The sequence below is a fragment of the Delphinapterus leucas genome, chromosome 2 (genome assembly GCF_059928025.1).
Source record: "Delphinapterus leucas isolate spDelLeu-1000000601 "Yukka" chromosome 2, BTC_Dleu_Yukka2, whole genome shotgun sequence".
Classification (NCBI taxonomy): Eukaryota; Metazoa; Chordata; class Mammalia; order Artiodactyla; family Monodontidae; genus Delphinapterus; species Delphinapterus leucas.
The window spans coordinates 152753010-152776539 of NC_143130.1; the positions used below are offsets into that span (position 1 = coordinate 152753010).

At 42.8% G+C, this 23530-nt stretch overlaps 1 protein-coding gene across 1 annotated transcript in view; it reads right to left on the reverse strand.

Moving 5' to 3' along the window:
* Window positions 1-2173: 2173 nt before the first annotated feature.
* The window catches only part of HEATR4 (HEAT repeat containing 4), a 95778-nt gene continuing 74421 nt past the window's right edge, over window positions 2174-23530 (reverse strand). The window contains 1 exon segment of the mRNA XM_022576613.3: window positions 2174-23530. Within this exon segment, the coding sequence (XP_022432321.2) occupies window positions 23473-23530 (58 nt within the window). The 3' untranslated portion in view covers window positions 2174-23472.

Below are 23530 nucleotides of genomic sequence, written 5' to 3' on the forward strand. Positions count from 1 at the left end.
AATTCTGTTCTATTCTATTTTTATTCTATTTTATTTTTAATCAATTTAACCCACTAAATTGATTTTATAAATTACTAATAAATCATGATCCACAGTTTGAAAAACACAGGCTTAAAATACGGCATCCCTTATACATTATTAGGATCTTTGTTTTGCAATTTGCTTCTACCCGTCTCTAGCAGGGTAGACAAGTATTTTAAGGTTGCTACAGTATTACTGTTTTCAATAAAGCAAGTGGTTCCCCTGACCAACATAAGCCATCACCTGAGATAAATGCAAACTCTCAGGCCCCATCCCAGACCTACCGAATCAGAAACTCTGGGTGGAGCCAGCAGTCTACAGTTTATCAAGCCATCCAGGTGATTCTGGTTTAAGTTAAAGTTTGAGAACAACGCATTAAAGAATTCAGGACTTTCTTTATCCTCTACACATTTAATAATCCAGTACAGTGCTTACTTTGTGCCAGTCACTATTCTAAAAGTTCCACAGATATTAACTCATGTGAAAAAGCAACCCTAAGAAGTAGGAAGTATTGTTATCCCTATTACACAGATGAAACTTCCAAACAGAGAGAGGTTAAGTTGTCAAAGCTAAGTGGTAGAACTAGAATTCAAATTTATTTCTAATTTGGCGAAAGTTAAGCCTGTTCTCTTCATGCCTCTCTTCTTTCTAAGTCCCCGGTCGCACTCCTTTAGTTCAGCTATCCCCTTTTCCCCTTTTAAATTCCCCATATTGTCAATGTCCTTATTTTCTAACATTATTGCTCGCGTCCTAAAACAAATTTCTTTTCTAAAGCATTGGAATGTAAGTCACAACCTTGCTTTTAGAACCCTTTCTCTGGTCCTAGATGGCATCTTAGTGTTATGAAGCTGAAGGTTCTACTATTTCTGAAGTCCTTAGAACCTATTAAGGGTTACTTTCTCATATCTACTGTTCCGGCCAGTTTCCACAAGACCACTAGTCTCTTCCTGAGCAACTTTCTCGCTCCCTCCTACTACACCCTACCTCCCACTCCCTTCCTACAAGGAAACAACTTCTCCCGCCCACCCCCGTGTCATTTTGCTTGACTTATCCCCAACTGAGAGAACTTCCATTCCTCAGCTAAACCCCTCACCACAGTCTCAAACCCGAGCTACCCCTCCAAAACTTTTTTCAAAACCCTGGTTTCCTGGGGACCCTCAGACCTAGGGGTTCCCAGGCCAGTCTTGAATTTCCCATCCCAGACCAGCGGTGGGGGGCAGGGCGCTCCCGTTCCTCCCCAAGCTATTCAAGGTCTCCACGGGTCCGACACTCTAAAGCTCCCCAAGAACCCCAAGAGCGCTCCTCTCTCGGATGGCCGCCTTTCTCAGGAGGATCCTCAGGTGCCTCCCTGCCTTTCCTCGACGCCCTCGCTGAGACCCCGGCCGCCCTCGGCCTCCCTTCTCCCTCGGACCCGGGCCACTCCCAGTCTCCCGGCCCCCCAGCTTTCTCCTCTCGGGCCGCTCCCGGGCTTCCCGGGTTCCCCTTCCTCCTCGCACCCAAGCTGTCCTGGGTATTCCCGAGTCACCTGGCCCGCGGACCAGGTCGTAACCGGTCACCCCGGGTCACCCCTTTCTCTGGGACCCCAGACACCCCCGTCTCCCCAAGGACCTACCCCTCACACACCGGACGCCGGGCAGTGCCCCAGACCCGCGCAGCTAAGCGTCCCAAGGGACCTCCCGGCCTGACCCGCTTGGGTCTGGCCCCAGCCTACCTTGCCACCACGAACTCCGCCGCCAGGAGCCGGGCTGCTCTCCCACCAGCCCAGTCAGCGCGAACTCGCCGCCGCCGCCGCCGCCGCCCCCGCCCTGGCCCCGACCGGGGCCCGACCCGGCCCGCAGTCCAGGCCCCCGTCCGCTGGCTTCCGCCTCAGGAGCGCCGAGCTGGAGTTTCCGCCCCGCGACTGCCCCCAGACCTTAGGTCCGCGTTACCAGTACTCACCTGCCGCTGCCCGCGGCCAACTCCAGTGCCACTGCCTCTACCTCGGGCGCCAGTAGCCACCTAGCGCCACCACCTCCCCCATGACAACAGGCCCACCCCGCTTCACACTTCCTATCTCTCCATTGGGTAGTGGGGCGGCAGCTCTCTGCTCTTATTGGTTTAGTTAACCCGTCCGTCAAAGCTTCCTTCCCACCCCTTTTCCTGACCCGGTATTACCCCCCCCTCCCGGACCTGGAGCGTCCTAGACCAAGCTTTAGTTGTAATTGGTTGATGGTTGGGCAGTTCAAAGTTCTGATAGGCTGCCGAAAGTGTCTGTTAAGTCAATTGGCAAAGTATGTGACGGCTATGGTTGGTTCTAGCTTGGGCACAGTTTGGTTGCGCAGTAGAAAGCAAGGGGCCGACGCTCACGTCCGAGGGGAAGGGTTAACTCTTTGTGGTAGAGTGTACTCTGGAAACTCGTCCCTTTCTCCAACTTCCTCCCTATAAGGAGAAGCTTATCACTGCTAGCTTACCCAGAGGGTAGTACTTACAAAACAGCAACATCAGAGGTTGTGTTTAAAAATCATTTACAACCCCTTGAGAGAAAAGCAGTGTACAGATTAAAATTTCCCCTTCTTGAGGTCCTAAGATGCCCAGTTTCCTTGACGTTCTTTCCAGAAGTCTCCATGCTAAAGGGCAAAGCACAACCGTTTATTTTGCAGAGGTCAGTCCACTTTGGTTGCAGTTAATAAATTGAAGTGGCGTGTTGAGGGTTCTCCAGCTTCCAGACTCACCCCTGGCTGGCTCCTGCGAAGTGACCGGGCAACCAACAGCAAGTTTGGACTAAATGGGCCATATTTTACCCTTGTGATGCTCTGGACAAGAGAATTCGGCTCCCGCAACTTGATTTTTATGCTCAGCAGTTCTTAAATAGCCCTACTAGTTGTGTGTCAGATACTTAAAAACTTGTCTTTTTTTCTAAACCTCTCCTCTTCCTAAGCAGTCTAAATTAGGACCATTGAAAGACTGCAGTTCCTTTCGCATATTGGCACAATGCACAAGAATAAATGATTGCATTTTTACTCATTTGGGTACAAATCACAGTAGACACTTTTGAGAAATTTGGTGTTGCTATAAAAACTCTTGCGCTCCTAGAAATATATCCATCATTAGTTTTTTGCATTTCTTTTTCATTTCCACCCCTTTTCCTGCTCCTAAATAGCAAAATGCTGGCCTAATTGTTCTTTCAATTTCTGAATCAGATTTAAATGTACCTTCCTCACAGTTCCACCTAGCATACACAAACCTGTGGGTCATGAAACATACACTCAGGAATGGACTGGGACAGGTCAAGGGTACTTCCCTCTTAAGCATCCGTTTAGTGGTTGGGGACTTTCTGTGGCACCAAGAATCTGGACTTTGCCCCTTTCTTATTCCCACTAACTCTTTGTTCCATCTCTTCTATTTACCCTTATATCCTGTTCCAGCAAGCTACAAGGAGTTTAAAACTGCATGGTTCATTATCCAAAAAAAAATTGTCTATTTTCTAACATATATTTTTAGTCAGGTTTAAATAAACTACATACCTCTATCACCAAACTAAGCGGAAATTATTCCTCCAGCAACTCTACATAACAATAAGGTGTCTTTTCCCAGTTATTTTCCGGAACTTTCCTCCCCCTTCTCTCATCCTCACCTTCCAATTTAGAAATAACCTCCCCTTCAATTCAATGACTCATAAAAAGCCTGTAAAAGGAAAGTGGAAAAGCCAAAATAACTTCAGAGTTGTCTGAATCATTCAATTGAAGGAAAGATCAGACATTGACCATGATAAGACGGAATCCAAGACAAAAGGCAAGGCTGAACTAACATCCCATAACAAAAGAAGTAACGTGTAAATGTGAAGACGCTCCAATGAGAAGGAGGTAGCAGTAAGTCCTTTACCCAGCTTTTTAATATATTACCAGCAGCTTTCTTCTCTCTAGTCTTGGCAGTGTGTCCTACCTACCAATTTTAGAGCAAGTTAGAAGGCAACTAATGTCCTGGAAGATAGGAAACAATAACGTCATAGGAGGACATGTCCATTATTATGGTACTTTGGGTAATAATGGCCCTTGCACAGTCATAGTGACTATGTGCCATAGAGAACATAGAATTAGGCCAGCCTCACTAAGAGGACTTGTCATCTAAGTTCAGGAACTGAACAGAATTACTATCACAAAACCAGGAAAATTGCCACAAAGGTCAGCTATTCCTTCTATTTCGTTTTATTTATTTATTCATTTTATTTTTTGGCCACACCACACGGCACGTGGGATCTTAGTTCCCTGACCAGGGATCGAACCTGTGCCCCCTGCAGTAGAAGAGCAGAGTCTTTTCTTTTTTTTTTAATGTTTTATTTATTGCTATAATACAAGTGCCTAGAACAAGTGCCTGGCATAGAGAAGATGCCATTAATGGCTTTGGGGATTTCTGTTCTCTCCTTTTCTTGGGGACTTAAGGAGTGGGCGAGGGGTGCATAGTCCCTGGTACCGTCTGCTCACACTGACACCCACAGCGATGGCAGTCACTTGGACTGGGCTTTGAACATCAGCCAGGCAGGGTGTTGTGGAGGTGTCCCTAGATCCCAGCTGTATGACTCCTTCAGGTCTGGAGGGCCACTCTGTGACTTCCCCGCTACTCTCGGGGACACAGAAATCATTTGGGTGCTCCCATGCATGACAGGGTACAGCAACTCTTCAAGGCTGTCCATCTGCCCAGGTGTTTGCTGAGACTCTCCTTACTGGGCTCTTTTTTTTTTTTTTTTAACATCTTTATTGGAGTATAATTACTTTACAATGGTGTGTTAGTTTCTGCTTTACAACAAAGTGAACCAACTATACATATATATATAACCCTATATCTCCTCCCTCTTGTGTCTCCCTCCCACCCTCCCTATCCCACCCCTCTAGGTGGTCACAAAGCACCGAGCTGATCTCCCTGTGCTATGCGGCTGCTTCCCACTAGCTATCTATTTTACATTTGGTAGTGTATATATGTCCATGCCACTCTCCCACTTCGTCCCAACTTACCCTTCCCACTCCCCGTGTCCTCAAGTCCATTCTCTACGTCTGCGTCTTTATTCCTGTCCTGCCCCTAGGTTCTTCAGAACCTTTTTTTTTTTAGATTCCATATATATGTGTTAGCATACAGTATTTGTTTTTCTCTTTCTGACTTACTTCACTCTGTATGACAGACTCTAGGTCCATCCACCTCACTACAAATAACTCAATTTCATTTCTTTTTATGGCTGAGTAATATTCCATTGTATGTACGTGCCACATCTGGAAGAGCAGAGTCTTAACCAGTGGACCGCCGGGGAAGTCCCCCTCCTATTTCATACACTAAAAGAAAAAAAAGCATTTATAAATATTTTTGCTCACACATACATATACACTCTTACCCTCCCATTCCTTGTGAAAATCAGTTAAGAAGAAAAATGGGGACTTCCCTGGTGGTGCAGTGGTTAAGAGTCCGTCTGCCAATGCAGGGGACACGGGTTCCGACCTTGGTCTGGGAAAATCCCACATGCCACGGAGCAACTAAACCCGTGCACCACAACTACTGAGCCTGCGCTCTAGAGCCCGTGAGCCACAACTGCTGAGCCTGCGTGCCACAACTACTGAAGGCTGCACGCCTAGAGCCTGTGCTCTGCAACAAGAGAAGCCACCGCCATGAGAAGCCCACGCACCGCAACAAAGGGTACACCGCAACTAGAGAGAGCCCATGCGCAGCAGTGACGACCCAACACAGCCAAGAATAAATAACTTTTCAAAAAGAAAAGAAAAATGTAATATAAACACGTACAATGCAGTAAGAAGAGAGAAAACCTTAAAGAAGGAAGGTTTTAAGGAACATTCTTTGATCCCACAGAAGGCTATTGTGTTATTGAAGCCCATGCAGTACTGGAAAAGTTAATGCTTGAACCCTACATTTTAATTTTGTTTTGATTTTGTGTGCACCAAGTAACCTTGTAAAGTAATTACTCCATCCAGCTTCTCTTTTCTTTCCTGTGTTATGTGCTTCTCCATCACTCTCAAGGCCCCCTCTTAAAAAGCAAGAGCCCTGGGCTCAGGGAGTCTGCAGCTTTGCGTCGCGTGGCTGGCTGTGGAGGTGGTGCAGATGGTATCTGTGCAAAACCACTTGAGCAAGACCAGGACGACAGGTATATTACAGGCAAAAATAACCTTTATAAATCCTGATGAAGTGGAAAATGATGGACTCAGAGTGATGCCCCAATATCTGAATGGTATGGTTTGCCTTGGGCTCTAGTGTGTGCTGGTGCTTTTTGCTCTCTTTTCTTTGCTACTCCTCTCTTTTCATCATATCACTTTTCAAGGGAGCAGAATCTAAGTCTCTTTTCATTTCTATTTTAGTCCAGGGGTCAGTCTCACTATGGAAAAGCTCCTTTTGGGGGTTTTTGTTTGTTCGGTTTTGGATTTTTTTCTCCGTGGTTTCTACACACAATTCCAAATGGATTAGAGAAACAAACAACTGGTGGAGAAGAAAATCACTCAGATAAGCGGACAAGGGCCAGAGCTGCCTGCTGCTAGAAGTTAGGGGCAAAGCCATGATATTTGATAAGCGATGGTTCCCTGAGTTTGGGACCCCTGAAGGTGGAGGTTGACAGGGATGAAGGCATCGGAGAGAAGGGAGGAAAGAGAGAGAAAGAGAGACAGAGACAGAGGAAATGAGAACTGAGAAAGAGAAAGAAAAAGAGAGAGAGGGCCCATAGAGAAGAGGGTAATGAAATCGAGAAAGAGTCAAGAGGCCACAGTCAGAGTGCTGAGCCAGCTTAGAGTCCTACCCCCACCTCCGCAGCTATGGACTTTACACCAGGTTGCACAATTGCATCAACGAAGCGTAGCCTCTGCCACTGGTTGAAAGGAGAATGGGGCCAGAAGGCTACCCTATGGGATCATCGTTCTCCTGCCACCTGGAAATCCCCAGGTGCTGCTTCGGCACCAGGGCAAAGCTGACAAGGAAGGATAGATTCCTGCAGCCAGCCATCAAGTGCATCTTCATTTGATTTCATAAAGGTGACCACTGGCATGAAGCTCTGGATAAACAAAGGGAAATTTTCTGGAAGAAGATGTTTTTGCCATCCCAAACTGGGGAGCTTCCAACAGAAGGATGTGCCAAGCTGCTTTCCATGCTGGAACAAAGCACTGTGGTTTCAAAGTTCAAGGCTCTGTTCCATGGAGGGAAGAAGAAGAAAAAAAAAAAAGTCAGTGGAAGAGGGTGTTCCCTCAGGCAGAACCATTTGCTTTCCAATTCCAGGGCTCATGTGATTTTTAAATAGCACACCATACCTTCTCATAACTCAATGCATGAATTTTCATCCTCAAGAAAAGTGTGTGTACCCCTCTACCCACCTTGCATAGTATAGGTAAGATGGCTTGAGTGCTTGTAAAATGGATGGGCTGCAGCTCTTAGCTCTGCCATTGTGTTATTGAATGGAACCCCTGGTTACTATCACCAGATCTATGGGTGGACCAGCCATTCTTCTGCAGCAGGGAGTGGGCCGCTCAAAGAACTTTTAAACTTTTGTCCATCCCAGTTTTACACACACACAAAGAGTTTCCTGGAAACATGGCTACACTCCAAGGATTTCAGAGAGTAGAATACCTTCTAGAGCTCCAGTTTCCTAATCACTTGGAATCTCATAAGAAAGTAGACTTGAACTCAGACTCTTGAACCTAAATGTGTTCAGATCCTGGCTCTGCCATTCGTAGCTGTGTGACTTTGGGAAAGTTGATTCATCTACCTAAATTTCAGTTCCTTCATCCACAAAATGGGATATGTATTAGTTATCTCTTGCTGCACAACAAATTACGCAAAAACTTAGTAGCTTAAAACTGCAATTATTATCTCTGTTTCTGTGGTTCAGAAATCCTGATGCAGCTTAACAGGGTTCTCTGGCTCTGGGGGTCTCACAAGGCTGCAGTCATCTCAAGGCTCAATTGGGGGACTTCCCTTGTGGTCCAGTGGTTAAGACTCCATGCTCTGAATGCAGGAGGCCCAGGTTCAATCCCTGGTCTGGGAACTAGATCCCTCACGCCGCAACTAAAGATCCTGCATGTCACAACGAAGATCCCCCACGCGGCAACGAAGATCCTGAGTGCTGCAACTAAGACCCGGCACAGCCAAATATATAAATTAACTTTAAAAAAAAAAAGGCTCAATTAGAATGAATCTGCATCCTAGCTCAGTCATATCATTGTCGGCAGGGTTCCTTAGCTCACAGGCTTTAGGCTAAGGCCTTAGGTCCTCATGAGCTGTTAGCTCAGGACTTCCCTCAGTGCCTTGCCTCGTGGATCTCTCCATAGAGCACCTCAAAACATGGCAGCTTACTTCATCAGAGCAAGCCAGCAAGAGGGCAAGAGAGAGGGCCAGTAAGAGTGAGACTGCTAAAGAGACGCAAGTCATAGTCTTTTGTAATCTAATCACAGAAGTGACATCCCAAAATTCTTGCCACATTCTATTAGTTAAAAGCAAGTCATTAGGTCCAGCCCACACTCAAGGAAAGGGGATTACACAAGGATGTACATACCAGAAGAGGGATCATTGGAGTCACTTTAGAAGCAGACTACCTTAGTATAATAATAATAATAATAATAATAATACCTACTTGTAGGTTTTGTTTAAACATTAAGGGAGAGACTATGTTCAATTCAGGGCCTGGCATATATTATGTACCTGGTGTATACAATAACTATTATTACTATTAATGTTATTATTGAGTATATAATGATTGGTTTTCTCTCCCTTCTAGCTACTAGGAGGAAACTTTTATGAGCAATAAATGAGATAATCTACATAATTCAGGAAGGACCTGATGCATAGTAAGCGCTCAGTAACCATTAATTATTATTAACGTTATATGAGTGTATGCTATCTGGTTGCCCCTCCAAGCTACTGGAAAGATATGCTATGATTACGGTAACTTCCAGAGTGGTCTAATTTTCAAATGTTTTGCCTCATTTATCCATGTGTACCCTATACTTGCCAGAACACAATTCTAGATTTGGGGCTCATAAAATATGACCAACAAAGCCATGATCCAGTCTAATTTCCTGCCTGCGCTATACTAAGAAAGGCATGCTCAAAACAAGCAAGATGGGCTAAGTATGGCAGCACCTTCCAGTATGCAGAAATCTGAGCCTGGATCCATTAAAGTTCCAGAGAGAGGGGAGTGTGCCCAGAATGAGCAAGGACTTGGCTGTGTGACTTTTGTCCCTTTCAAAAGAAGTTGGTCACTGTGTAGTCTGCTGTCAGTCGTTAACTGAGGATGAGAGAAAGAGGGATTCTACCCAGGCTCCGTGGATGGAGTAAGGACACCCAAGAGGTGGATTGCACACCTGGATTGGGAGAAGTCAGAATCAAGAGACTGAAGAAAGAGAAATTTTGCAATTGGAAAGTTGGAAGAAGAGAGTCCAGTTTGCAACATGAACGAAAGATCACTACAAGGTTAGAGTGACCCAGCAGGGCTGCGTTGAGTGGATTCCTTGTAAGGGAGGAGGATATTGAGGTCTGGCTAGTGGCCAGGGAAAATGAGGAACTATAATCAAGGAAACCCCGTTATTTTGGCTTTGAGTCATTTCTCAGGGCTCACCATGATTATTATATAGAAAAATGGCAGAGAAATACCCCTAAAGTATAAATGATCTTTAAACCGAAAACACTGTAGAAGAACAAAGGTCCAAGTGCATAGCTCACCTCATCTTATCTTTTCAGGCTAGGAGTATCTACTCAAATATTCTCTCCCTCTCTCCCTCCCTCTCTTTATATTTGTACATGTTCTTTCCTTTTGTCTGTGTTCCAGGCAGAAGAAGAAACTATCCTCACAAGGAAATGCCCTAGGATCTTTTCAACTGGAGCTGTTTCCTGATCCAGAGCCTCCGTCTCCAACAGTTCCTTCTGTGGTGCTAGACCATTAGAGCTCAATAAATACTCGCAGGTAATAACAGTTACACCTCTGCCTCCAAATCAAGTCACCTGTGCAGCTGTGATTTAAACAGGCCCCTTGATTTTCTGAGATGCACCAGCTCTGGTCCCTTCTCCTCTGGGCATGTTCCCAGGTGTTTCCAGGTTTGTGCACAGAAAGGCTCAAAGCAGAAGTTGCTGGGAAAGTTCTGTGAGGTTAAAGGAGAGGCGTATAGCAACATCAAGTTCCTCTTCCTGTTACTCTTGTCTCTTCTTCTTCTAACTCTATGTTTCCTCTGTGTTTGAGAAAGGGGAGAATTATAAATAAGGCTCAGTACCACTCAGCAGCCAGAGAAGATCTCTGTCTGCTTTTTTGCAGGATGGCCAATTTTAGAAGGGAAAGGGGCTGAGGAGATGAGGACTTGCCCCCAGGAAGTCTGCCTACACAATAGAGATGGTGTGTTTATTTATTCAGCCTTTTCCTACAGGCAGCCAGAGCAACAGCCATTTCATTTTGTCCTCAGGAAGTGTATTTAGTGGTAGGCTTTCTTTCTTTTCCTGTTAGTTTCCTGCCAAAGGACACCAGTGTCTTCTCAGAGCAGCAGCTAATAAGAAGGATTTTGTTGCCCAAGTGAAGGCAGACAAACATATTTCCTGAGGCAGACCCAGCACATCCCAAGGGCACGGAGAACTGAGCCTGGGTGTGGAAATAGAAGAACCTGATTTTCACACCTATTTCCCTCGTGCCATCTTCCTCCCTGAAATAGTCTCTCTAGTGGGATACAATAATTACATCTTCCACTTGTGTAGAATTTCACACTTTCCCAAGGTCTCGTCACACTGTACAGAAGCAGACTCCAAGGCACTGTATTTGAAGGAGCCTGGGAGTTACTTTGGAGGGTTGATATCAGGAGGCAGCTTTGGGTTTAACTCTATGTTCTGGGGAAATTATACCAATAGTATAGGTTTACCCTAAGTTGGATTCCATTTACTAGCTACTTCTCATCTTACAGATCTCACCTTCTAAGTCACTACTACAGTGGGGCCTGCTGACACCTCCTCTCCCAGCCACCACTGGGTTGGATGCCCCTCTTGTACACACTGCACTTCCGTGTGGAATACACACACCCCATGTGTAAACTTGCATAGTGCCTATCTCCCCTGCAGCATTGTGATACCAGGAAACTCATCCATCCTGCTCACAGCTCCTAGCACGAGGCCTGACCCAAAGTAGCTCACTAAATGTTTAGTGAATGAATGAGTCAGGAGTTGTCTCTAGAAGCAGCCTTCCCACTCTACACCATCATTTATTTTGGGGTGGTGCTATGGGAGTTATGAAAAAGGCATGTGCTAATTATCATATAATGATCACTAGTGGTTACATTAATTAGTAGGTAAAAGCACAGTGGGGGGATATGACTAAACAAAGCCTTCTACCAGTGTGTACAGGGCCTTCCCTGCATTATGAATTTGAAATCTCATTGCCTGTCTCTGTTGGACTCCCATAGAGAGACAGGGTCATTCCTTCAGTCGCCAGAAGTGGGGAGAGGGAGAATTCAGTTTCCTCTGACTCAGTGAAACTGTTCTGGTCTGAAAATTAAATTAAAATGCTGGGCTGGTGGTGGCCCTCTGCTACTTCCCTCTCAGGCTCTGGGATGGATTTCCCCATCAAGGGTCTGGACTGAGTCATTCCTGCTCCAGATAAAAAACAAAAAAATTCAACTCCCTCAGGATGAGTGATGCAAGCAAAGACTCATCCTGCTAATCCTCCCGTTGGGGGTTGTTGTTCATGGCCTCGGCCTCCTCCTTGGGAACAAGAGGATAAACTGAGAGAAAAGACAAAACTCTTCCTTCCCATTCCTCCCTACCTCAAAAGCTCTTGGTCTGTGGTTTCCTCTTCTTCTGCAGAGGGGAAGTGAGGATGGACATAGCGAAGGAGGAAGGATACACCACAGGACACAGCACTCTGATGGTGGGGGAGTTGTGAATTGGGATGAAGGATGACAAGACATGAAGAATCCCTAGGGATCCTTCAACAGGATCCTTCAAACCATCAAGGCACAGCCCACTTGCCAGGACACAGGGAATCAGAAATGCAGTCAGTGGGAAGTGACGACAGCGAAGAAGCAGGCAGATCTGACACACAGGCCCTACTAAGAACTATGCCCCATGGGAGCACAGATTGCTGCAGATTGGGTAGTAAAGAGAGGGAGTGAGCGTTGAGTGTGAGGTCTTGGATCAGGAGGCCCACACTCTATTTCCTGCTCAGCCATCAGTTGATGGAAGGACCCCACGCAAAAGATGATTGTCAGAGATGTGGCTTAATCAGCTACCCAAGGAACGGGCAGATGTTTGTGAAAGGCTTTGAAATCTCTAGATGAAAAGACATGCCAGGAAAAGTTGTTATTATTTTGATTGTTGATTCATAGAGGACCCGGAGCATCTTTGAGCTCCTGTATTGGAATCAGAGGCCACAGTATTTTCATCTTGGGTGGACCAGTCCCTGGAGATCTGTTTTCTAATAACCTCAGTTGAGAACATGTTCATTGCCGATGTCTGTAAGGAATACAACCAAAAATCCCCATCATTGGAGTATTACACATTTCCAACCAAGCACCAGTAAGTTTTCTGTGCAGCAGATCCTGGCCAGGTCTAATTTGTGTGGAGGGATGTATAGGCTGTGACCTGGTAACACTTCTCCCTCTCTCTCTCTCTCCTAAGCCCTCCCTCCTATCCTCTTTTTTACATGTGTGTAAGGCTACTTAGGAACTTTGACTTATCAAAGGATATTTGGAGACTCCAAAATGATCACCCCAATTGTGGCTCTCCATCTCCCACCACTTAGCCCTTTTATTTTTAAGGAAGTGGTTAAACCAGACCCTTTTTCATTCTATTTGGCAGGTATGTGACCCTGGTATTCTACTTCTCTATTCACTCCCTTGTATACTTTGCTATAAATGCTCCTGCCCCACTACCTCTCCTGGTCTCTGTTCCACAAACCAACCAGGTTGTCATTCCAAAGTGATATGTTAGTCATTGAGTTCTTAAGTGAAAGTATATTCCCCTTCTTGGTGTCTCCAAAGCTAACAGGCTGACTAGACTCATAACAGGACTTTAACCTGAGCCTGTAACAAGTACTTACCTGTCCTGAATGACCTAAGCAGTAACAATCCCAGGTCACAATCATCACAGGAACAGATATTATTCTTCTGCTGTTGCACGAAGTGGACAAAGGTTGTCGAACTGATGCAGAATGGATCACCTAATAAAGCCAGAGCTGCTTGTAAACCAAGAAAAATCTCAAGAATGGGCATGTGACTGCTAGGCATGCTTTAGGGGGACAGCTGAGCTAACTCTATAGTATCACAAACAGCATGGGGAAGATCAGCATGAACTCTGCTCTCAAATCCCCGAATCCTAGGATTATAACATCATTGACAAACTTCCAGTAGAGTTAAGGTGAGGACTGGTAAAAAAAAAAAAAGAATACTTTAAGGTGTAGGTAATAAATGCATGGAGCTCATTATCCAGGGAGGGAATATAGTCAGAATACAGAAATGATTAGAGCAAATTTATGAATTGCAGAGTCATACATGAATGAACCAGTCATTTTTCAACCCCAGTCCTACTGCAGAGTCCCAGATCCCTTTCCTAGTTCCAGGGGTTCCACTTCATTAGGTTGGAGTAGGGTCCAGAGATCTGTACTTCATTTTTGCAAAGCTCCACCAAGTGATTCTGATTCATAACCAGGTTTAAGAACCACTACTTGAATAACCTTTCGTCCAAGGTAAGAGAATATTAAATGGACTATAGGTCTGTCTCAACCTGGTAATCCTTATGGTCCTAACTGTCAAACTGCTTGGTTAGTGAATGCCAACTCAGAGACATAACAGCTGGTATCTTTGTGATACGGACCAAACTCCAGAGTAGCCATTAGACCCTGGATCCACTGATCAAATGTAGTAATATAATAATTCTCCGGCCCCTGGCTCATTTAGAACCTTCCGCAAGATCTGTGAGACTTTCCCACCTCAGGGATGAATCAACTGGAGCTTTTTAGAACAACCTTTGGAAGGAAATATTCAAATCTGCTTACCAGAATACAGTGCAGACTTCTTTAAACACTTCCCTTGTGACTCGTCATGTGCAGTACTTAGACTACTAGGCATTCACTCATTCAGTAAATATCCATTGACTAAAAATTAGACACATACTCTATGCTAACAGTTTGCTGCTGAGGGTGTAAATAAGCAAATAAGACAGTGGTAAAACAGATATGGTCCCTAGCTTCATAAGTAACTAATAGGCTCTCAAATTCTTTTTGTTTTTTTATAATGGCTGGGTACAGTGGAACAGCCATCCCAGGAAATTCTATGAGGGCCATTCTACCCTCTTAGGGACATAGCATTTGAGTTCTAGATGTAGCTCACCTGAGGCCAAGAACAACTGTAAAATGAGATGCCCCCCCCTTTTTCTTTCCAAATGTACTTACAAGTAAAGGATAAAATGAGCTTCCAGAGGATAAGAACTATACTTTGTTCACCTTTGGATCCGCAATTCCATGTAGAGTACCTTGTGCATAGTAAGGTTCAGTGTTTTTGAATGAGTGAATGAATGAATGAAGCTTGAATCTAAGTTCTGCTGCTTACTGTGCATCCTGTACAAGTCATGGAATCTTTCTGACCCTCTGCTTCCTCACGATAGAGGCAATAACTATCTTGCCTACTTGTCATACGATTAGAAATCACATGGTCACTAGCACTATAGCTGGCATAAGGCAGGCAGGTACTCAACAAATGGTTGTAGGGATGGTACATGGCTGTTACTGTGAGAACAGGTCAACAGAAGCTTCCAGGAACCAACTTGTATGGTCAGACTGACACCTGGTGGTGCAATCTTAGAACCTATGCCAAAAGTATAGTCAATTGCTGGATTGAAATTTAAGTTAGGGAGTAACTAGGAACTAGTAAGACGGGCTTTACCCAAGTAACAATTTTTCTTTTTTTACACAAGTAATATTATTTAATCCTCACCAGTGATTTTCAATCCTGACTGTATATTAGAATAATCTACAGAGCTTTTATAATCTACTGCTATCTGGATCTCACCCTCAGAGATTTTGACTTAATTTGTAGAACAGGCTACCATATTTTTTTTTAATTAAAAAAATTTTTTTTGATGTGGACCATTTTAAAAATCTTTATTGAATTTGTTTCTGTCTTTCTTTTTTTTTTTGGCTGTGTTGGGTCTTCGTTGCTGTGTGTGGGCTTTCTCTAGTTGTGGTGCGCGGGCTTCTCATTGTCGTGGCTTCTCTTGTGGAGCATGGGCTCTGGGCGTGCAGGCTTCAGTAGTTGTGGCATGTGGGTTCAGTAGCTGTGGCTTGCGGGCTCTAGAGCTCAGGCTCAGTAGTTGTGGCTCAAGGGCTTAGTTGCTCCATGGCATGTGGAATCTTCCCAGACCAGGGCTCGAACCCGTGTCCCCTGCATTGGCAGGCGGATTCTTAACCACTGCGCCACCAGAGAAGCCCACTTCTGTCTTATGTTTTGGTTTTTTTTTTTGGCTGTGAGGCATGTGAGATCTTAGATCCCCAACCATGGATCAACCCTGCACCCTCTGCATTGGAAGGTGAAATCTCAACCACTGGACCACCAGGGAAGTCCCAGGCTGCCACATTTTTAAAAGCAATGTTAATGTGCAACCAGGTTGAGAACCACTGCAAAACACCCGTGAGATAATTATCATTCTTCCCATTTTACAAATGATGAAAGTAAAACTCAGAATGATAAAGTACTTTTCACAGAGTCACAGTTATTCATAGCAGAAGGGAGTTTGAACGCGACTCTACCATTTTTCTCTATATCACATTTTCTTTTTTTTTAACATCTTTATTGGAGTATAATTGCTTTACAATGGTGTGTTAGCTTCTGCTTTAAAACAGAGTGAATCAACTATAGGTACACATATATCCCCATATCTCCTCCCTCTTGCGTCTCCCTCCCACCCTCCCTATCCCACCCCTCTAGGTGGTCACAAAGGACCCAGCTGATCTCCCTGTGCTATGTGGCTGCTTCCCACTAGCTATCTATTTTACGTTTGGTAGTGTATATGTGCACATACACTCTCTCACTTTGTCCCAGCTTACCCTTCCCCCTCCCCGTGTCCTCAAGTCCATTCTCTAGTAGGTCTGCATCTTTATTCCCGTCTTGCACTAGGTTCTTCATGACCATTTTTTTGTTTTGGTTTTTTAGATTCCATATATATGTGTTAACATACGGTATTTGTTTTTCTCTTTCTGACTTACTTCACTCTGCATGACAGACTCTAGGTCTATCCACCTCACTACAAATAACTCAGTTTCATTTCCTTTTTATGGCTGAGTAATATTCCATTGTATATATGTGCCAAATCTTCTTTATCCATTCATCTGTAGATGAACACTTAGGTTGCTTCCATGTCCTAGCTATTGTAAATAGAGCTGCAGTGAACATTGTGGTACATGACTCTTTTTGAATTATGGTTTTCTCAGGGTATATGCCCAGTAGTGGGATTGCTGGGCCATATGGTAGTTCTATTTTTAGTTTTTTAAGGAACCTCCATACTGTTCTCCATAGTGGCTGTATCAATTTACATTCCCACCAACAGTGCAAGAGGGTTCCCTTTTCTCCACACCCTCTCCAGCATTTATTGTTTGTAGATTTTTTGATGATGGCCATTCTGACTGGTGTGAGGTGGTGCCTCATTGTAGTTTTGATTTGCATTTCTCTAATGATTAGTGATGTTGAGCATTCTTTCATGTGTTTGTTGGCAATCTGTATATCTTCTTTGGAGAAATGTCTATTTAGGTCTTCTGCCGACTTTTGGATTGGGTTGTTTGCTTTTTGAGATTGAGCTGCTTGTAAATTTTGGAGATAATTCCTTTGTCAGTTGCTTCATTTGCAAATATTTTCTCCCATTCTGAGGGTTGTCTTTTGGTCTTGTTTATGGTTTCCTTTGCTGTGCAAAAGCTTTTAAGTTTCATTAGGTCCCATTTGTTTATTTTTGTTTTTATTTCCATTTCTCTAGGAGGTGGGTCAAAAAGGATCTTGCTGTGATTTATGTCATAGCGTGTTCTGCCTATGCTTTCCTCTAAGAGTTTGATAGTGTCTGGCCTTACATTTAGGTCTTTAATCCATTTTGAGTTTATTTTTGTGTATGGTGTTAGGGAGTGTTCTAATTTCATTCTTTTACATGTAGCTGTCCAGTTTTCCCAGCACCACTTATTGAAGAGGCTGTCTCTTCTCCACTGTATATTCTTGCCTCCTTTATCAAAGGTATGGTATCACATTGTCTTGGTAGAGGCTTTTGGAAGTCTGATGTGCTCCACTTAGCTTCTGCCTGTGAAAGTCTCAAACTCAGAAGCACTGGAGAATTCCATGACCCTATGGGGTGAAGTACCACAAACAGCATTTTGGTGTTGAGAGGGTAAAATGGCCTAATGAAGGCACTGACTTCCTGAATTCTCTCTATAGAATCCCTCTTCCCAGAGCTTTAAACTCTACTGCTCTGGTGATGGACAAATGAGCAATTTAAATTTGTTTGACTCTGAATTGAATAGTTACAAGATATATTTAAAGCTTTTTTTTTTCTTTTCTGAGATCTGGGATATGTTAGAGAACTAAAACAGATTAATTATCCATTACTGAGTTCCAGGAAACAGCCTCCCATACAACTAGTGCGCACTTATATGTTTGTCCAAAAACAGTTGAGGTGACAGGTATCAGCAGATAAAGAAGAATGAAAGGGCTAAATCCTAACATCTGAGACTGTGTCCTAAATTGGACTCCCAAAGAGATTCTCAGAGGACAGATGATCTTGAAAGGTATGGGAAGCACAAGTGCCTTCCAAACCTACCCTGTAGGAAGTGCCAGCTCAGCCCAGGCATGGAAAATGAATGGTGCCTCACTGGGTCATTGAGGAAGCCTGCAGCATCTTATAGAGATGGGGGAGATCCAGGGCACTGCCTAGCTCATTTACTTGCTAGGACGATTTCCCTGAATTTTTGAGGAAATTTTCTTTGGTTGGTACTGGGCAGCACATGGGAACAGGCTGAGGGTGCTGAGGTTCAGCCAGGTGAGCAATAGCCTAGAAACTCACCATCTGAAAAGCCTACATCAGGGGTCACAAACTCTCAGCCCAAGGGCAAAATTTGGCTCACAGATGTGTTTTGCACAGTGTTAGTTTTCAGTGTTTTTAATATTTTTAAAGTAATTGCCAATGTTTTACAGTGGACAGGTTTCATGTAAAAATCTAGATTTTTTTGCATGAGTTATAATGTAGAAAGCCTTGACTATCCTGGTCACTGCTATATCCCAGAACCTAGAACAGTTCCTGGAATGTAATAACTCTTTAATAAATATTTTTTGAATCAATGTTTTTTTTAAAAAAACAAAACCCAGTCCTATGAAGTAGGAATTATTGTCACCATTTTACAGTGAATGAAAGAAATCTCAGGGCTTCCCTGGTGGCAGAGTGGTTAATAACCCACCTGCCAATTCAGGGGACACGGGTTCGAGCCCTGGTCCAGGAAGATCCCACATGCCGTGGAGTAACTAAGCCCATGTGCCACAACTACTGAAGCCCGTGCACCTAGAGCCCATGCTCCACAACAAGAGAAGACACTACAATGAGAAGCCCACGCACCACGACGAAGGGTAGCCCTCACTTGCCGCAACTAGAGAAAGCCCGCGTGCAACAACGAAGATCCAATGCAGCCAAAAATAAATAAAATAAATTTATTTTAAAAAAAAAGAAATCTCAGAGAATTTAAGTCACTCACCTAAGGTCGCATAATTAATAAGCAGCAAAATATTTGGACTCAGGCATGTTGACTTCCAAAGCCAGTGTTCTGTTCACTACTCCACACTGCACAGCATCCTACACTTGTGGGCCTTTCACAGTCACAAAAGCCTTTTGATTTAGATTTTTTAAAAACAGCCGAATTGAGGTACAATTAACATACTATACAATTCACCCATTTAAAGTGTATGATGCAATGTTTTTTAATTTTATTCACAAGGTTGAACAATCATCACCACAGTCTAATTTTAGAACATATCTGTTCCCCCAAAAGAAACCCCATTAACAGTCAATTCCTATTCCCCTCTCCAACTCTCCCTCCCCCATTCCCACCTCTCCCAGCCCTAAGCAATCACTAATCTACTTTCTGTTTATATAAATTTGATATTCTGTAATCTACTGCAAAGGAGGCAAGAATATACAAGGAGAAAAGAGAGTCTCTTTAGCAAATGGTGTTGGAAAAGCTGGACAGCTACATGTAAAAGAATTAAATTAGAACACTCCCTCACACCATATACAAAAATAAACTCAAAATGGTTAAAATACCTAAATATAAGACATAACACCATAAGCTCCTAGAAGAGAACATAGGCAAAACATTCTCTGACCTAAATCGTAGCAATATTTTTTTGGACCTGTCTCCTAAGGCAAAGGAAACCAAAGCAAAAATAAACAAATGGGACCTAATCAAACTTCTAAGCTTTTGCATAGCAAAGGAAACTATCAACAAAATTAAGAGACAACCTATGGACTGGGAGAAAATATTTGCACATGATGCAATTGACAAGAGGTTAATATCCAAAATGTACAAACAGCTTATGCAACTCAATATCAAAAAAAAAAAAAACCCAACCCAATCAAAAAATGGGCAGAAGACCTAAACAGACATTTCTCCAAAGAAGACATTCAGATGGCCAACAGGTACATGAAAAAATGCTCAACACCACTAATTATTAGAGAAATGCAAATCAAAACCACAATTGGGCATTACCTCATACCGATCAGAATGGCTATCATCAAAAAGTCTATATAAAGATGTTAAAAAAAGAAAAAAGTCTGTAAAAAAATGCTGGAGAGGGTGTGGAGAAAAGGAACCCTCCTACACTACTGATGGGAATGTAAATTGGTGAAGCCACTATGGAGAACAGTATGCAGGTTCCTCAAAAAACTAAAAATAGAGCTACCATATATCCAGCAATTCCACTCCTGGGCATATATCTGGAAAAGTTGAAAACTCCAATTTGAAAAGACACATGTGCTCCAATGTTCATAGCAGCACTATTTACAATAGCCGAGACATGAAAATAACCCAAGTGCGCATCAACAGACTATTGGTTTAAGAAGGAATAGACAAATTAAAAAATTTGTCTATTCTGGAAATTTCATATAAATGAAATCATACAATATGTGATCTTTGGTAACTGGCTTCCTTCACTTAACATAGTGTTTTCAAGGTTCAGCCACGCTGTAGCATTTATCAGTACTTCAGTATATTGATTTATAATGTGTTAGTTTCATGTATACAGCAAAGTGATTCAGTTATACATTCTTTTTCAGATTCTTTTCCATTATAGGTTATTACAAGATACTGAATATAGTTCCCTGTGCTATACAGTAGGTCTTTGTTGTTTATCTATTTTGTATGTGGTAGTGTGTATCTGCTAATCCCAAACTCCTAATTTATTCCTCCCCACCCCTTTTCCCCTTTGGTTACCATAAGTTTGTTTTCAATGTCTGTGAGTCTCTTTCTATTTTGTAAATAAGTTCATTTGTATCATTTTTTTAGATTCCACATATAAGTGATATCATATTTGTCTTTCTCTGTCTGACTTACTTCACTTAGTATGATAATCTCTAAGTCCACCCATGTTGCTGCAAATGGCATTATTTCATTCTTTTTTTATGGCTTAGTATTTCCATTGTATATGTGGGTATACATTTATATGTGTGTATATGTATATATATATATAAAATCACATTTTCTTTATCCTTTCATCTGTCGATGGAATAGTACTTCATTACTTTTTATTGACAAATAATATTTTATTGTATGGATACACCAAAGTTTATTTATCCATCCATCAGTTGATGGACATTTGTGTTGTTTCCACTTCTTGGCTATTATGAATAATATTGCTATGAACATTCATGTTAATTTAGATTTTTGACATTGTTTCAAAAGTTAGTCATTGTAATTTTTTGTGTTAAAAGCAATAATTTAAGTGGATACATTAAAAACCTACTGTATTTTTAGAAATTTCATTTTGGCACTTCATTTTTAAAAATATTGCTGAAGTCTCAAAAAAGTCAGAGTATCCAGCTCACTCTTGACCTCTGAGAGGCCCTGATGCTGCTGCCTCCAACAAATGAGCCCCTTTTATCCAGTAAGAAAAAAAACTCCTCAGAGTCAGAAAAACTGTCTTACACTTCCTGGCACAGCCATGATGCCTAAATATAATACATGCATTTGGTAACTATTTGTTGACAGTATAGCTCTTCCAGAAAGGATGCGATGGAGTGGGACGATTAAGTGATAACCAATGGGAGGTTGTGGGATGGGAGAGAACAAATTCTAAAGAACAAATTCTAACGCAGGTGTTTTCCTTCTGACCCACCGCCCCCTCTTTGCTGTTAGTCTGGTCAGGAAGATTTCTGTTGATGTAGTTCACTAAGGGATGCTAACTTAGATGGAATATGTAAACTAATAAGGACGTGAATCTTTGTTGAAAAATGGAAAATTTCTCTAGATCTTGACCAAGAGAAGGTCAGCATAGTGTTTCTCCCACAAATTGGGCCAAACAGAAGCTTCCTTTTAAAGTAGGATAGGCAGCAATCCCTTGTCTAATCAACCTGTGGAGTTAGCGAATGTCTGTGGCAGAAGAAAGGAGACAAAAAATGGAAAAAGGAGCAATGGAAAGGAGACAGCCGAAACATTCTGTGCGGGAAGACTCTCCCACAACTGCCTCAGTCTGGAAGGACAGGCAAGGATCTCTGGAATATTTTGTCATTATAGCAGTTTATTAATATGAATAGATACAGCTAGAAAGCACGAGGGCAAGGAGAATGGATGACCTGCTTCTTTACTGTGAAGCAACAATGAACCGATTTGGAAACACAAGAGGAAAATGGAGCTGTCGTGGAGCCCTGCCGAGTTCCATCATCCAGCTTTTCTCGTGTCCTTCCCCCCACCTGGAAGATCTTCCCTCCTCCCCTCACTCTATCTAAGGCTCGTGCTATCCCTGAGACCCATGACTACTCCAGCGCCCTTCTCCCCTGGACTCCTACAACACATCTTCTGTGTACCCCACAATTCCTACTAGATTAAGCATACTGTCTTTCAAAGGTTCTTATATGTGTGTTTTATAGAACCCTTTGTACACTCAAAGACAAGGGCCATTTCTGCTGCTTCTGCTACATCTCCCAGAGTGCCGAAGGCCTAATAGACCCTCTGTTTGGCCTTGCTGACTGACTGAAGGGTTCCGTTCAGGCTTCTTGTTCCTGCCAGTGATGCAGAGAGCACAATAAAGTCCTTTCATTATGAAATGACAAAGTCAAAGATAGAGGGGCTGAGAAAGTACTCACACAGAATTATTTATTGTCTCAAATGTCTCATGGCAGCCAGATCTCAGAATCTTCAGACTTGATAGATGTGGAAATAATTTTGATGTATGTGATGGTGCTTTTTGGCTTAGTATTTAACTTGAAGTGTGTAAATTAATAAATAAAAACATGGATTACATGAGTCAGGAAAAGGGAAGATTTTCTTTTACATACTTAACTGATATCCCCCCAAAGTTCTTTTTTCCCCCATGTTCAATAGCTGCTAGGTGTTCATAGTGGAAATTATTGCTTTTTATATTTCTGATCGTAACAGTGCAACCAGAAGAGAGGATCTGATTAGGGGGAGAAAAATGGAGAGAGAAATTCATATTGGCTCTATTTTAATCACTGAATGTCCCAAAGCTGTTTAGGGTGTAAACAGCAATCAATATTTAGGAAAGAAAGCTGGATGCACACTACTATGAGTTCTGGATCTTTCCTCGTGCATGGCAGTTTTTTGGGTATTGTGTGGTCTTACGGGATCCCAGCTTAGGATACAGATAACAGTTTGTAACTCTCCCGTGATGCCTTAATCTTTTAAGCATTAAGTACATTAAGGAGGCTCATGAGAATTGCTACTCAGCCTTGTGAAACTGCAGCAATGCTTCCTAGGGATCTAAAAGTGTTCACACCCACCCACGCAGTACAAGGTGGAAAATATTGTACTAGCTCTGTTTTCTTGTAACAGTCCAGTGACATGGCTTCCTTATTGCCTTCTGGGCTGCAGTTAAAGAACTTGCTCTAGAACAAGACTAGACTTGTAGATAGAAAACATCACTTAAGATTTTCTTTCCTCGATTAATGGGATTCTAGTTTGGGTTTCAAAGGGCTCCTTGTATAGCTTACAAAAGATTCTGGGTCTTTGAATGTTTCTATTCTAGTAAAATTTGGAGTTCTGACCTATATTTAGTATATGACTTTTCTGGGTTATGGCAAAATATGGACTGTCACCTAATGTGATGTCAATTTTCTTTAACCCTCTGTGTAAATGGTGCACATTAAAGAGCCAGGTTTACTGTTAAACAGAGTTTTCTTTATAAACATAATGACAAAGAGATACACAACATCAGTTAAAGAGAAGAATGTGACTAGGTCCACTGCTGCCTGTGTCTTGGAGCGAGAGAAGGGCTCATCCTAGAAATAATTACCTTTCCTTCTAGGGGAAGAGGACATGACCCTGGAAAAAACCTGA